The sequence below is a fragment of the Puma concolor genome, chromosome B1 (genome assembly GCF_028749965.1).
Source record: "Puma concolor isolate L17-30 chromosome B1, mPumCon1.1.hap2, whole genome shotgun sequence".
NCBI lineage: Eukaryota > Metazoa > Chordata > Mammalia > Carnivora > Felidae > Puma > Puma concolor.
Window position 1 is genome coordinate 50,833,287 of NC_141670.1, and position 16,813 is coordinate 50,850,099.

Consider the following 16,813-nt stretch of genomic DNA (forward strand, 5'->3'; position numbering starts at 1 on the left):
TTTATTTGAGAGAGAGAGAGAACGAGCAGGGGAGGGGCAGAGAGAGAGGGAGACACAGAATCTGAAGCAGGCCCCAGGCTCTGAGCTGTCAGCACAGAGCCCGACGTGGGGCTTGAACTCAGAAACCGTGAGATCATGACCTGAGCCGAAGTCAGACACTTGACTGACTGAGTAATGCAGGGGCCTCAGAATTTAACATATTTTAACTGGATTTGAGCAAGAATGAAAAGTGTATATTGACCATTAATCAGTTTTGTGGCTTAGTTTTGATATTTTTACAATCAGCAGCATTTTCAGTAGGTTTTCTTTGTACTTCTGTTTTTTTTTTTAGGACAGGTATTTTTTAACTCAGCAAGAAAATTAACCACAACAGGAACTTCATTAAAGCTACAATTCAGGATATGCAAATATGAAAGGTTTCTAACTTTACCCTCTACATTTCGCATATATCATTAGTCACTGTTAGACACTTTGGTCTTGCTTAATATAATTCAGTGCTGAGTGTGTATTTTAGTGTGAGAGTTTTGACATCAACATTTTTAACTTTCGTGTAATTTATAATCTTAACTTTGAGTTAATGGAAATTGTTGCCTCTTTAGATTGTGGTTTGAAACTGCTAATAAGTCCAGTCAGTAATACATGATCTTTAGCTTCTAAACCATGAATAGTAGATTTCATTTTTTGTTAAAATCTATGTCTAAATTGAAAGGGGTCGAAGGGTCTGAATGGTGAATAAAAGCAGTAGAATGCTAATCAGAAGATAGAAGTACTAGACTCACTCTATTAATTTACATTGTGTTCAGTAATCTAAAGCAACATGCGTATTAGTCTCCTTTTTAAATTGGTAATAACAGCCCCTGCGACTTGAGAGTTTGTGAAGTGCTTCATGACCACCATTTAAAAAAATGTGTTAACTTCTATAGCTCTTCAAGGTAGTTATCAATCATCCCTGTTTTATAGATGCAGACATTGAGACTTAGAGAAATTAAGTCACTCAAGATTTGGCTAGTAGTTAAATAAGTACTAAAATACATGGAAGTAGACCCCAGAATTTATTCCACAGTTAAAACCTTTAGCTGCAATCATGGTTTTTTTGCTTTGGAGGATTCTACATAAATGCACTGATACTGTTATCAAAAAGTTGTCTTGAGGGGTGCCTGGTGGCTTAGTCAGTTAAGCATCCAACTTCAGCTCAGGTCATTATGTCAGGGTTCGTGGGTTCGAGCCCCACGTCAGACTCTTCACTGACAGCTCAGAGCCTGGAGCCTGCTTCAAATTCTGTGTCTCTCTATCTGCCCCTCCCTGCTGTGCACACACTCTCTCTCTCTCAAAAATAAACATTTTTTTTTTAAAGGCTTGAATGTCACAATAATATATATGTTCCGTCACAAGTTTAAATGTTTCCCTGAGTGATGTCTGATAACAGATTAAATTTCAGGGGTATGATTTTCATTACTTTTTCCAAGGTAATAATTTTGAAAGCTATCAATATTTTTTTATTTTTAAAATTTTGCTTCAAACCAAGGTTTCATTTAAAATTACAAAATAATTTTTAAAACGTGGCTACTTGATGTTGACTGTTAATATCTTTACAATATGAATTTAAAATTTTTATTCAACATTTGATTACCAAGTATTTCTGAATTTTCTGTCTTTATTCTACAGAATGATAAATAACATTGATCATCTCTAGAAAGGATATTGATTCACCTCATGTAAAGTATGCTCAGTTCCTTTCCAGTGGTGTAAGTATCTAGTCCTTTTCTTAATTTTATCTCCTAATTGTTTTAATAAAGTGAAGAAATCATTATGATTATGATCCAGAAATGACAGCAGTCATTTGTAGAGTTGAAAGAATTTTTTCATAATTATGTGGAAAGGAATGAATTTTCAAATTACCTTTCTCTTCTGTTTTCAACTTTGAAGTCTGACATTAATTTTCAACTTGAAACTACTCTACTAATTATTTCAAACTGTTTAATAGCCTAGAAACTTCCAAAATAGATGGCTAGCTACTATTCGATTCCTTGTGACAAGCAGAATATTGGAAGCATGTTACTTTAACACTGCCTTTGTATGCAGGCTCCTAAGCACCTTAGCCATTTTCCTTTACCTACTGGAGATAATGTAGTTAAGTCTATTAGCTAATGTCATTGGTAGCCTTTCTTTGGAGTCAGGCAAAAAATACAAATTGAGATGGTTGTATTATGTTGAGAGTTTTGTTTTTTTTTTTTGTGCTAGGATATGAACTGTAACCACTAGTTCATATTAAATAGGCCTCTGAATAAAAGTTTTCCGGGAATTTCAGATATTAGAAAAGATAAAGTATCTATTAGCTCATTAAGTGCATCTTTGAGGTCTAATGCAGAGTGGCTTTAGCATAAGTATTTTCTAAAATTTGGTGTAGTCTATGTTTCGATTAAATTCCTTCCGTTTTGTTTGACAGTTCTCTAATCCAGTAAATAGACATTAACATAGATTTTCTTTATTATTTAGGTTTTTCATTAAAGTTTTTTCCTGTCTCATTGACTCTATCACATATCGAAAAGTCTCTGGAATAGGCCCAAGTAATGTAAACTGTAGCCTGAATTTTTGGTAAATAGCTATCTTTGGGAAATGGCAAGGCACTGCATTGCTTTGGGACTTAATTTCCTTTTTTTTTAATGATATAATTGCTGATAGCTATTTTTAATAGCCATTAGAATGTAAGCATGATGAGGTGAGGAGTTTTTGCTTGATTAGTTCCTTGTTGCATCCTTTCTTCCTTGTATAAGGTCTGACACATAGGGCATATTCAGTAAATGTTAGTTGAATGAATGATTTTTCTCTAAATGGTGTCCAGATCTCTGATTCCATACCTAATTTATATTTCCTTCTATAAACTTGCATGTTTTTACTTGAATTTTTTTCCCCAAACATGTATGAGGTGGCTACAATAAAAAATGTCATCTTAATGATAATATAAAGGTAATTATTGTAAAGTGTGATTGGCATAGTGAAATATAATTTTGTTTCTCTCAAAGTCTTTTTATATATGAAAGAACTTTTTTATACTGCTGTCTTTTTTATACTGCTTTTTTATACTTTTTTTATTGTTTTGCTTTAGTCAGTTCTCCTATTGGTTTGAATTATAGAATCATCTTAACATACTCAATCCCCAGTAAATCTTCATTTCTCACTTATTCTCACTTCCTGTCATTTTTAAACTTTAAGACTTCCACTCCTTTGATGGCAATAATAATTATGAAAGAGGTTAATGTGCCATAAATACTAAGAAGGGCCTGAGTACATCTTTAGTTGAATATTATGATTAGAATGTGTTAGATCATCATGTGGTAAATACCATGTATGCAAAACAAAAGTAACTTATGACTAGATCATATTTTGCTTACTCATTCTAGATGAAAAGATAGCAGAATCAAACTGAAGAAAATGCTGTTATTTAATAAAATCTTATTAACTGTTAATGCTTTACAAGCAAGGTAGTAATGTCATTTTTGCACAGGTGATTTCAAGATTAATCATTTGTGGATGGTTTAACCTTCTTTGCTTTATATGTTTGTAGAATTTAGGGTTTTTTTAAAAATATTTTTTCTTAACGTTTATTTATTTTTGAGACAGAGAGAGACAGAGCATGAACGGGGGAGGGTCAGAAAGAGAGGGAGACACAGAATCCGAAACAGGCTCCAGGCTCTGAGCTGTCAGCACAGAGCCTGACGCGGGGCTCGAACCCACGGACCGCGAGATCGCGACCTGGCTGAAGTCGGACGCTTAACCGACTGAGCCACTCAGGCGCCCCTGTAGAATTTAGTTTAAGAAAGTGTTCTGGACCTCATGGTTATCTAAGAAGGGTTTAGGTGCATATCCAAGTAGGGATAAAATTTATTATAAAATAGGTTTACTATTATGGTCTGATACAGTATCGTCTTTTAGAGTATCCGTTTATGAACTGAGTCATAATTCCTGAATTTAATTGTTCTTTTCTGCTTTAAACATTGTGTTACTGCAGTGTCAAAATTCTTCTCACATCATTTTCAATTATTGTTGGCCTGAGTCTGCATTCAGATTAGTAATTTAAAGTGAAAGATACTCCTTATCCTGTGAATAGTATTTGTGCTACAGAAGAAAATTAATTCAGTTTTTACACATTATCTTTTTTTCTGCTTATAAAAGAATTGCTGGTATTGTGGACATAGATGAACTTTGTAGGTCATTTACTGCCATAATTTCAGGATTACGTGCTTTAGGTAAATTATAAGAAACAAAGTGTAGAAATGACAGAATGTACCTTTGTTAATGTTAATGCACATTGAAATACTATTCTTGATATCTAAGAAAACTTCTAATCTTGGCATTTTCTCAGTGAAACATAGTACCTTCAGTGTTATGTGTAGGATTTGATCCTGCTCATCATGCCATTGTTATTCTACTCTATAGTGATCATACCTTCCATTCTAGCAATTGTAGATCTTTTTACGTTAGGTATATCTTTGTACTAGGGACCTCTCTTGGTGCAAGGCACAAACATCTAATTTAAACAAACTTTGGGAGGAAATTTAAGCTCTTACATCACATACAGTAAGAGCAGAGATATAGCAGGGTCTCAGGAATTGCTAGAACAAAGAATATGAACACTGCAGAGCTTTCCCTTTTGCTCTGCATTTCCTGCTATGTCTGCTTTATTCTGCTACAAAGTGGCTTCTTCCACAAGTTGAAGAATGTACCGAACTAATGTCTTCCTGCAACTGAGCACAGTTAGAGTGACTGTCCATCTTACTGCTGGTCTAACCTAAATATTTTGATGAAAGCAAGACTTGACTTCCTTGTGTACCTACCCCTGTGATTGGAAACAGTGAGGCTTTCTAGGCAGACAAAATAATACACATTATCTCCTTTTCTGGCTGTCATCTCCTTTTATAGCTTTTGGGATAAAAGTGTTTCCCATAGTTAGTTAATCTGAAATTACCTAAAATACTAAATTGTTTTAGATTCTGTGTGAATTGTTTTGATATTTCCAATACAAGCTTTAGGATGGATTCTTTTCAGTAATTGGTTAAATTCACATAAAATTTATTTTAGCTTTATGCTAACATACAGACTGCTGCTCCATACAGAGAAAGGTTTGAAGAATTATATACAGATACTATTGTATTGATTGATATTTTTTTTTTTTTTTTTTTTTGGTCCATATAATAAAACAGTTCTTGAAGTCTCATTTAAGTAAGGTCAGTTTTGGGGGCACCTGGGTGGCTTAGTTGGTTGGGTGTCTGACTTCGGCTCAGGTCATGATCTCACAGTTTGTGAGTTTGAGTCCCACCTCAGGCTCCATGCTGACAGCTTGGAGCCTGGAACCTGCTTCGGATTGGGTGTCTCCTCTCTCTCTGCCCTTCCCCTGCTTGCACTCTGTCTCTGTCTCTGTCTCTGTCTCTGAATTAAAAAATAAAAAAAATTTAAATTAAGGTCAGTTTTGGGGTGCCTGGGTGGTTCAGTCAGTTAAGTGTCCAACTTCGGCTCAGGTCATGATCTCGCAGTTCACGAGTTTGTGCCCTGTCAGGCTCTGTGCTGACAGCTCAGAGCCTAGAGCCTTCTTCGGATTCTGTGTCTCCCTCTCTCTCTCTGCCCCTCCCTCACTCATAATGTCTCTCTCTCTCTCTCTGAAAGATAAATAAAACATTATAAAAATTTTAAGTAAGGTCAGTTTATGAAGTATTTTGAAAGCATTAAGACTGATGTTAGCAAAGGACAGGCCTACTTTATTTACAAGAGAAAAGAATGGTGTATGGAAACCTCAGCCTATCAAATCAGTAAATTAAGGGGTCAGTTTTTTGGATTACTAAAGGGATTGGGCAGTCAATCTTTTATTTTTTAATTTAATTTTTAATTTTATTTCCAGTATAGTTAACATGCAATGTTATATTAGTTGCAGATGTACAATATAGTGATACAATTATATACTCAGTGCTCATCATGATAATTGATGACAGGATTACTCTTAATCCTCTTCGCCTATTTCACCCATCCCTCACCAGCCTTCCCCTTGGTAACCATCAGTTTGTTCTCTATAGTTAAGAGTTTGTTTTTTGCTTTGTCCCTTTTTTCTCTGCTCACTTGTTTTCTTCCTTAAATTCCACATATGAGTGAAATCATATGTATTTGTCTTTCTCTGACTGACTTATTTCACTTAGCATTGTACTTTCTAGTTCTATCCATATTGTTGCAAATGGCAAGATTTCATTATTTTTATGACTGAATAATACTCCATTGTATATCTATACCACATCTTTTTTATCCATTCATCTGTCAGTGGATACTTGGGCCGCTTCCGTAAGTTGACTATTGTAAATAATGCTGCAGTAAACATAGGAGCTCATCTATCTTTTTGAAATAGTTTTTTGTTTTCTTTGGGTAAATACCCAGTAGTAAAATTACTGCATCATAGGGTAGTTCTATTTTTAAATTTTTGAGGAACCTCCATACTGTTTTCCACAGTGGCTGCGCCAGTTTGCATTCCCACCAGTAGTGCACAAGGGTTCCTTTTTCTCCACATCCTCACCAACACTTCTTGTTTCTTGTGGTTTTGATTTTAGTCATTTTGACAGGTGTGAGGTGAGATCTTGTAGTTGTTTTTTTTTGTTTTTTTGTTTTTAAGTTTTTTGAGAGACAGAGCGTCGGCGGGGGGCGGGGGAGGGGGGGGAGGAGGGACAGAGAGACACAGAATCTGAAGCAGGCTCCAGGCTCCAAGCTGTCAGCACAGAGCCCAACGCGGGGCTCGAACACATGAAGCGTGAGATCATGACCTGAGCCTAACACAGACGCTTAACTGACTGACAGGTGCCCCTAGGGATCTTGTAGTTTTGATTGGCATTTCCCTGATAGTGATGTTGACCATCTTTTCGTGTGTCTGTTGACCATCTGTATGTCTTTTTTTTTTTTTTAACGTTTATTTTTGAGACAGAGACAGAGCATGAATGGGGGAGGGTCAGAGAGAGGGAGACACAGAATCCGAAACAGGCTCCAGGCTCTGAGCCGTCAGCACAGAGCCTGACGCGGGGCTCGAACTCATGGACCGCAAGATCATGACCTGAGCCGAAGTCGGCCGCTTAACCGACTGAGCCACCCAGGCGCCCCAAGTATGTCTTTGGAAAAATGTCTGTTCGAAAAAAAAAATGGAAAAATATTCCATGCTCCTAGATAGTTAGAACAAATATTGTTAACATGTTAATACTACCCAAAGCAATCTACATATTCAATCCAATACCTATCAAAATAACACCAGCATTCTTCACAGAACCAGAACAAACAATCCTAAAATTTGTATGGAACCAGAAAAGACCCTGAATAGCCAAAGCAATCTTGAAAAAGAAAACCAAAGCAGGAGGCATCACCATCCCAGACTTTAAGCTGTATTACAAAGCTGTAATCATCAAGAAAGTATGGTACTGGCACAAAAACAGACACTCAGATATGGAACAGAATAGAGAACCCAGAAATGGACCCACAAACGTTTGGCCAGCTAATCTTTGACAAAGCAGGAAAGAATATCCAATGTAAAAAAGACAGTCTTTTCAGTAAGTGGTGCTGGGAAAACCAGACAGCAACATGCAGAAAAATGAACCTGGACCACTTTCTTACACCATACATAAAAATAAACTCAAAACGGATGAAAGACCTAACTGTAAGACAGAAAGCCATCAAAACCCTAGAGGAGAAAGCAGGCAAAAACCTCTTCGACCTTGGCTACAACAACTTCTTACTCAAAAAGTCTCCACCTCCGGAGGCAAGGGAAACAAAAGCAAAAATGAACTATCAGGACCTCATCAAGATAAAAAGCTTCTGCACAGCAAAGGAAACAATCAGCAAAACTAAAAGGCAACCGATGTAATGGGAGACGGTATTTGCAAACAACATATCAGATAAAGGGTTAGTATCCAAAATCTATGAAGAACTTATCAAACTCAACATCCAAAAAACAAACAATCCAGTGAAAAAATGGGCAAAAGACACAAATAGACACTTTTCCAAAGAAGACATCCAGATGGCCAACCGACACATGAAAAAATGCTCAACATCACTCATCATCAGGGAAATACAAATCAAAACCACAATGAGATATCACCTCACACACCTGTCAGAATGGCTAACATTAACAACTCAGGCAACAACAGATGTTGGTGAGGATGCAGAGAAAGAGGATCTCTTTTTCACTGCTGGTGGGAATGCAAACTGGTGCAGTCACTCTGGAAAACAGTGTGGAGGTTCCTCAAAAAACTAAAAATAGAACTACCCCATGACTCAGCAATTGCACTACTAGGTATTTATCCAAGAGATACAGGTATGCTGTTTCAAAGGGGCACATGTGCACCCCAGTGTTTATAGCAGCACTATCAACAATAGCCAAAGTATAGAAAGAGCCCAAATGTCCATCGATGGATGAATGGATAAAGAAGATGTGGTATGTATATGTATATACACACACATACCATGCGTACATACATACATATGTATATACACACACATACATGCATACATACATACATACATACAATAGAGTATTACTCGGGAATCAAAAAGAATGAAATCTTGCCATTTGCAACTATGTGAATGGAGCTAGAGGGTATTATGCTAAGCAAAACTAGTCAGATAATCATAGGACTTCCTCATGTGAGGACTTTAAGATACAGAACAGATGAACATAAGGGAAGGGAAGCAAAAATAATATAAAAACAGGGTGGGGGACAAAACATAGGAGACTCTTAACTATAGAGAACAAACAGAGGGTTGCTGGAGGGGTTGTGGGATGGGGATGATCCAAATGGGTAAGGGGCACTAAGGAATCTATTCCTGAAATCATTGTTGCACTATATGCTAGCTAACTTGGATGTAAATTAAAAAAATAAATTTAAAAATATAAAAACAAAGTCACTGTTATAGAAAATACAACAGAGAAAAAATGATAGTTAAAAACAGTTGAATGTTAATATATATAAAATAACACATATTACCTTTATGACATATAATAAATCTTTTACATAATGTAAAAAAAAAAGAAAAATGTTCTTGTCTTCTCATTTGTTAATTGTATTATTTGTTTTTTTGGTGTTGTATAAATTCTTTATATATATATATAGTTAATATAATTTATTGTCAAATTGGCTAACATACAGTGTGTAAAGCGTGCTCTTGGTTTTTGGGGTAGATTCCCGTGGTTAATCGTTTGCATACAACACCCACCCAGTGCTCATCCCAACAAGTACCCTCCTCCAGGCCCATCACCCATTTTCCCCTTTCTCCCACCCCTCCATCAACCCTCAGTTTGTTCTCTGTATTTAAGAGTTTCTTACGGCTTGTCTCCTTCCCTCTCTGTTTGTAATTATATTTTTTTCCCTTTCCCTTCTCCCATGGTCTTCTGTTAAGTTTCTCAAGGTCCACATATGAGTGAAAACATATAATATCTGTCCTTCTCTGACTGACTTATTTCATTCACCATAATACCTTCCAGTTCTATCTGTGTTGCTGCAAATGGCATCATTTCATTCTTTCTTATTGCTAGTAGTATTCCATTGTATATATAAACCATATCTTCTTTATCCGTTCATCAGTTGACGGACAATTAGGCTCTCTCCATAATTTGACTATTGTTGAAAGTGCTGCTATAAACATTGGGGTACACGTGCCCCTATGAATCAGCACTGCTGTATCCTGTGGGTAAATTCCTAGTAGTGCTATTGCTGGTTGTAACGGTAGCTCTATTTTTAATTTTTTGAGGAACCTCCATACTGTTTTCCAGAGCAGCTGCACCAGTTTGCATTCCCATCAACAGTGCAAGAGGGTTCCCGTTTCTCCACATCCTCACCAGCACTGTTGTTTCCTGAGTTGTTCGTTTTAGCCATTCTGACTGGCGTGAGGTGGTATCTCAGTGTGGTTTTGATTTGTATTTCCCTGATGATGAGTGATGTTGAACATCTTTTCATGTGTCTGTTGCCCATCTGGATGTCGTCTTTGGCAAGTGTCTGTTCATTTCTTCTCATGTCTTAAGTGGATTATTTGTTTTTTGGGTGTGGAGTTTGGTAAGTTCTTTATAGGTTTTGGATACTAACGCTTTATCTGATATGTCATTTGCAAATATCTTCTTCCATTCCATTGGTTCCCTTTTAGTTTTGCTGATTGTTTCCTTTGCTGTGCAGAAGCTTTTTATCTTGATGAGAGCCCAATAGATCATTTTTGCTTTTAATTGCCTTGTCTTTGGAGATGTGTCGAGCAAGAAATTGCTGTGGCTGAGGTCAAAGAGGTTGTTGCCTGCTTTCTCCCCTAGGGTTTTGATGGTTTCCTGTCTCACATGTAGGTCTTTCCTCCATTTTGAGTTTATTTTTGTGTATGGTGTAAGAAAGTGGTCCAGGTTCATTTTACTGCATGTTGCTATCCAGTTTTCCCAGCACCATTTGCTGAAGAGACTGTCTTTATTCCATTGGATATTCTTTCCTGCTTTGTCAAAGATTAGTTGGCCATACATTTGTGGGTCCGATTCTGGGTTCTCTATTCTATTCCACTGATCTGAGTGTCTGTTTTTGTGCCAATACCATACTGTCTTGATGATTACAACTTTGTAGTAGAGGCTGAAGTCTGGGATTGTGATGCCTCCCACTTTGGTTTTCTTTTTCAATATTACTTTGGCTATTCAGGGTCTTTTCTGGTTCCATATAAATTTTAGGATTGTTTTTTCTAGCTTTGAGGAGAATGCCGGTGCAATTTTGGCTGGGATTGCATTGAATGTGTAGACTACTTTGGGTACTATAGACATTGTGACGATATTTATTCTTCTAATTCATGAGCAGGGAATGTTTTTCTATTTCTTTGTGTCTTCTTCAGTTTCTTTCATAAGCTTTCTGTAGTTTTCAGCAAACAGATCTTTTACATCTTCGGTTCGGTTTATTCGTAGGTATTTTATGGTTCTTGGTGTAGTTGTAAATGGGATCAGTTTCTTGATTTCTCTTTCTGTTGCTTCATTATTGGTGTAAAGAAATGCGATCAATTTCTGTACATTGATTTTGTACCTGCAACTTTGCTGAATTCACGTATCAGTCCTAACAGCTTTTTGGTGGAGTCATTCAGGTTTTCCAGGTAGAGTATCATGTTGTCTGTGAAAAGTAAAAGTTCGACTTCTTCTTTGCCAATTTTGATGCCTCTTATTTCATTTTGTTGTCTGATTGCTGATACTAGGACTTCCAGCACTATGTTAAACAATAGCGATGAGAGTGGACATCCCTGTCATGTTCTTGACCTCAGGGAGAGTTCTCAATTTTTCCCCATTGAGGATGATATTAGCTGTGGGCTTTTCATATATGGCTTTTATGATGTTTAGGTATGTTCCTTCTATCCCAACTTTATTGTGGGTGTTTATTAAGAAAGGATGCTGTATTTTGTCAGATGCTTTTTCTGCATCTATTGGCAGGATCATATGGTTCTTATCCTCTCTTTTATTAATGTGATATATCACATTGATTTGTGAATATTGGACCAGCCCTGCAGCCCAGGAATGAATCCCACTTGATCATGGTGAATAATTCTTTTTATATGCTGTTGAATTCATTTTGCTAGTATCTTTTTGAGAATTTTTACATCCATGTTCATCAGGAATATTGGCCTGTAAGTCTCCTTTTTGGTGAGTCTCTGTCTGGTTTGGGTATCAAGGTAATGCTGGCTTCATAGAATGAGTCCAGAAGTTTTCCTTCGTTTCTATTTTTTGGAACAGCTTGAGATGGATAGGTATTAACTCTGCTTTAAATATCTAGTAGAACCCCCCCGCCCCGGGAAGCCATCTGGCCCAGAACTCTTATTTGTTGGGAGGTTTTTGATAACTGATTCAATTTCTTCACTAGTTATGGGTCTGTTCAAATTTTCTATTCTTCCCATTTGAGTTTTGGTAGTGTGTGGGTGTCTAGGAATTTGTCCATTTCTTCCAGGTTGTCCAGTTTGTTGGCATATAATTTTTCATAGTGTTCTCTGATAACTGTATTTCTGAGGGATTGGTTTTGATAAATCCATTTTCATTCATGATTTTATGTATTTGGATCCTCCCTCTTTTTCTGAGAAGTCTGGCTAGCAGTTTATCAATTTTGTTTATTTTTTCAAAAAGCCAGCTCTTAGTTACATTGATCTGTTTTTCTTGGATTCTATATTGTTTATTTCTGCTTGGCTGCTGGCCTTGGAGTTTCTTTGTTGTTCTGCTTTGAGTTCCTCTAGGTTTTCTGTTAGATTTTGTATTTGGGATTTTTCTTGTTTCTTGAGATAGGCCTGGATTGCAATGTATTTTCCTCTTATGACTGCCTTTGCTTTGCTGCATCCCAAAAGGTTTGGACTGTTGTGTTTTCATTTTCATTTGTTTCCATATATTTTTAAATTTCTTCTCTAAGTGCCTGGTTGACCCATTCATTCTTTAGTAAGGTGTTCTTTAACCTCCATGCATTTGGAGGTTTTCCCAGACTTTTTCCTGTAGTTGATTTCAAGTTTCATAGCATTGTGATCTGAAAATGTGCGTAGTATGATCTGAATTCTTCAATATTTATTGAGTGCTCTTTTGTGACCCAGCATGTGATCTATCTTGGAGAATGTTCCATGTGCACTCAAGAAGAATGTGTGTTCTGCTGCTTTAGGATGAAAAGTTCTGAATATATCTGTGAAGTCCATCTGGTCCAGTATATCATTCAGAGCCATGGTTTCTTTTTTGATTTTCTGTTAGATGATCTGTCCATCATTGTAAGTGGAGTATTAAAGTCTCCTGCAATTACCACATTCTTACCAATAAGATTTCTTATGTTTGTGATTAATTGTTTTATATATTTGGGTACTCCCGAATTGGATGCATAAACATTTATAATTGTTAGCTCTTCTTGATGGAGAGACCCCATAATTATGATATAATGCCCTTCTTCACCTTTTATACAGCCTTTAGTTTAAAATCTAGTTTGTCTGATATAAGTATGGCTAATCCAGCTTCCTTTTGACTACCAGTAGCATGATAGATGGTTCTCCATCCCCTCACTTTCAATTAGAAGGTGTCTTCAGGTTGAAAATGGGTCTCTTGTAGACAGCAAATAGATGGGTCAATTCTTTATGTATTTTGGATACTAACCCTTTATCAGATATGTCATTTGTAAGTATCTTCTGCCATTTATTAGGTTGTCTTTTAGTTGTGCTGTTTCCTTTGCTGTGCAGAAAGAAGCCTTTTATTTTGATGTAGTCTCAATAGTTTTTGTTTTTGTTTTTGTTTCCCTTGTCCCAGGGGTCTATCTAGAAAGATGTTGTCAGAGAAATTATTGCCTGTGCTCTGTTCTGTCTAGGTCTTTTATGGTTTCAGGTCTCACAGTTAGGTCCTTAATTCATCTTGAGTTTATTTTTGTGTATGGTATAAGAAAGTGGTCTAATTTTATTCTTTTGCATGTAGCTGTCCAGTTTTCCCAACACCATTTGTTAAAAAGAATGTTTTTTCCCCATTGCTTATTCTTGGTATTTTGCCAAAGATTAGTTGACCATATAATCGTGAGTTTATTTCGGGGCTCTCCATTCTGTTCTGTTGATCTACGTGTCTGTTTTTGTGCCAGTACCATACTGTTTTGATTACTACTGCTTTGTAGTAATGGTACTTTGTAGTATATCTTGAAATCTTGTAGCAAGGTACTTTGTAGTATATCTTGAAATCTGGGATTGTGATACCTCCAGTTTTGTTCTTTTTTAAGATTGTTTTGGCTATTTGGGTCTTTTGTGGTTGCATACAAATTTTATGATGATTTACTCTAGTTCTGTGAAAAATGCTATTGGTAATTTGATAGGGGTTGCATTAAATCTGTAGATTGCTTTGCATAGTGTGGACATTTTAACAATATTGGCTTTTATAATTGATGAGCATGGAATATCTTTCCATTTGTTTATGTCGTTTGCAGCTAATTTTAAAGAGAAGTTCCTAGGATTAGGGGTTAATATATTACTAAGCACTGGATGGAGCAGACAAAAGGTTAAGGGTTATAACAGAAAGTGGAGTGTTAAGTGTACTTATAAGCCACTCAGAAAATGTTCACATAGATATTCAACAAACTTTATTTAAGCATAATATACCTACTGAAAAATACACCTATCAATAGTCACAACTTGATGGATATTCACAGTGAATATAACAGTGTAATGTTAACTAGCATAGAGCATAGAACATTAGCAACACTGCATAGCATTTTAATAATATATCATTTATTTTAAGCAGGGTGTATTGTTCTTTTGAAATTGGTCAGGAAAAAAAGTAAATGAGTTACTCTGATTGTGAAATTTTCTCTTCTCTGTCAACCAGCTTATGATATATGTGGCAGGGGGGCATTTATTAAGCTAACAAGTAGTAAAGTACAATTGTAATAGCCACAGTATTTAGGTAGCTAACGATTGGGAACAGTCCATGTGTCTAAAATAGAATGGATAAACATGTAGTATATTCCCATAATGAAGTACTACTCAACAATAAAAAGGAACAAACTACTGATACAAGGTTGTAGATCAACCTCAAAAACTTTATGCTGAGTGAAAAAAGTACATAGAAATTACACAAAAGAGTACATAGAACTTCCATTTATATCAAGTTCTAGAACAGGGAAAACTAATCTGGGGTGGGAAAAATTTGAGCAGTGGTTCCCTATGAGAGAAGCAGTCCCGGATTAACTGGGAAGGGGCCAAGGATTAACTGGAAATGGGCACTTCTTGGAGTGGTAGTAAAATTCTTTATCTTCATACACATTTTCACAGATTTTGTGTGTGTGTGTGTGTGCGTGAGAGAGAGAGAGAAGGAGAGAGCACGCAGATGTTTTCACAAGTCAGGGAGGGGCAGAGGGAGAGGAGGAGAGAGAATTCCAAGTAGGTTTCATTCCCAGTGTGGAGCCTGATGCAGGGCTCGATCTCATAACTGTGAGATTATGATCTGAGCCAAAACTAAGAGTCAGATGCTTAACTGACTGAGCCACCCAAGTGTCCCTTTTTAAATTATTTTTATTTTATTTTTTATGTATTTCATTTTTACAGTATGTACTTCTCAAAACTCTTAGAATGGTAAACATAAGACTTATGCATTTTCTTTTATGTAAATTTTACCTCAAAAGAAAAACGTGAACAAATAACTGAACTCAAGTTAATGAAATGCATGTGGAAGTGTCTAGGAGGAAGTGTACAGATGTCTGTAACTGAATTTGAAATGCATAAAAAAAGAAGATGAATGTAGGTATGAATGTAGGTATGAATGCATAGGGAATGGATAGTTAATGGATATAATGGATAGTTATAAAGTAAGTAAAATGCTAATGGGAAAATTCAGATGGTTAGTATGTGGGTGTTCACTGTAATTTTATTTTAATTTTTCTGTATGTTTATTATTTTTCATTATAAAATGTTGGAGGAAGAAACTTAGGCAATACAGTAATCATAAAAATAGGACTTTTATCATGGATAGCTTGTCACAGTGAGTATTGGAAGAAAACAGAAGATAATGTTTAGGTGTAAGACATTGTAGCCTGTGACCACAAATGGCTTGCAACATGTTATTTTTGGTTCACAAAATGTTTGTTTTTATTTTTAATTAGCCTGTCTCTAAAACTAGAGTGATTTCACATAAAAGGTCTAGATTTCTGTCTGCTTATTTTTAGGATTTGAAAGACAAAACAATCAATGGAATAGAATAGAGAATCCAAAGATAGATACAGATTTGTATGGATATTTTGCATATGAGAAAGGTGGTATTTCAGGTTAGAGGAAAAGAAACATATTACTCAGTGAAGCATTTGGGAAAAAATAAAGCTGAAATCCTTTCACACTTACTAAGTAAATATAAATTCCAGATGGAGCAAAGATTAAAAAAAAAAAAAACTATTCCTAGAACCCCTAGTCCATCAGTAGAGTGATTTTATCTGAGTGGTTTTAACTGGAGACTTAAAAGAGTATAGCCTATATCCCAGATCATAGGATTCCAGTAAGTTCTGCAATATACTGGAAAACGGAATCATACATGCTTTTGGAGTCAGTAAGATCTAGGTTTAAATCTTTTTTCTGCTCTTAATCAGACTTTTTGCAAGGTACAGAACCAATCTGAGCCTTAGTTTCCCCAATAATCAGTCAATATAAAATCTTAAAATTCTGCCACAGAGGGTTGTTTTGAAGATTAGATGAAATTTCATTATATGAAACTGTTGCCCAATTCCTGCCGAGAAGTGAACGTTCAATAAATTTGCAGTAGAGAGGGATGAAGAAACAGACTTTGAACAGCTATGGAGAACTGGCCCAGAACAGATATTTACCTGTAAAGGTTGAGAAAATTCCTTGACGTTTATTTCCATTAGCAAACACTTATCTAGAGCCTACTGTATGCCATGAATCCTATTTGGCACTAGAACTATAATAGTAAAAATAGAAGAAATTACCACTTAAAAAAAATCTTAAATTAGGATAGTCAGGTTTTATAAGAAAAAAATTCAAGTAGTGAGAGTATTTAAATTTGATAATTTCCTTAAACTTAATATTGTTATGACTCTGGCATTTTGTGGTGTGCTACAGTTTCTTGTGTTAGTTAAAGGAACCATGTGGAAGCAATTTTCCAAGAAAAATGAATAGTTTGGCTACAACCATGAAAGATCAATTTCTTGGGATAACTGTTAAGAGAGAATGCATTACGGAGATGAGATACTAAACGAAATTGCTAAGTGGTGGGTGAAATGCTTAATGAGATTTTTAATGTACTTCTCTTTTCCATTTAAATATTTTTGCTAGTTACTAGTATTTGCCTAGGCTTACC

The 16,813-nt window shown here is 36.0% G+C and overlaps 1 protein-coding gene across 9 annotated transcripts in view; it reads left to right on the forward strand.

Annotated features, from left to right (window-relative positions):
* Positions 1–16,813, forward strand: part of HMBOX1 (homeobox containing 1) — a 196,574-nt gene that overhangs the window by 73,033 nt on the left and 106,728 nt on the right. For all 9 annotated transcript variants that reach the window (XM_086703791.1, XM_086703792.1, XM_086703790.1 and 6 more), the window contains exon 2: positions 1,666–1,745. In XM_086703791.1, coding sequence (XP_086559917.1) covers positions 1,723–1,745 — 23 coding nt within the window. In that variant the 5' untranslated portion in view covers positions 1,666–1,722. The remainder of the gene's footprint in view (positions 1–1,665; positions 1,746–16,813) is intronic.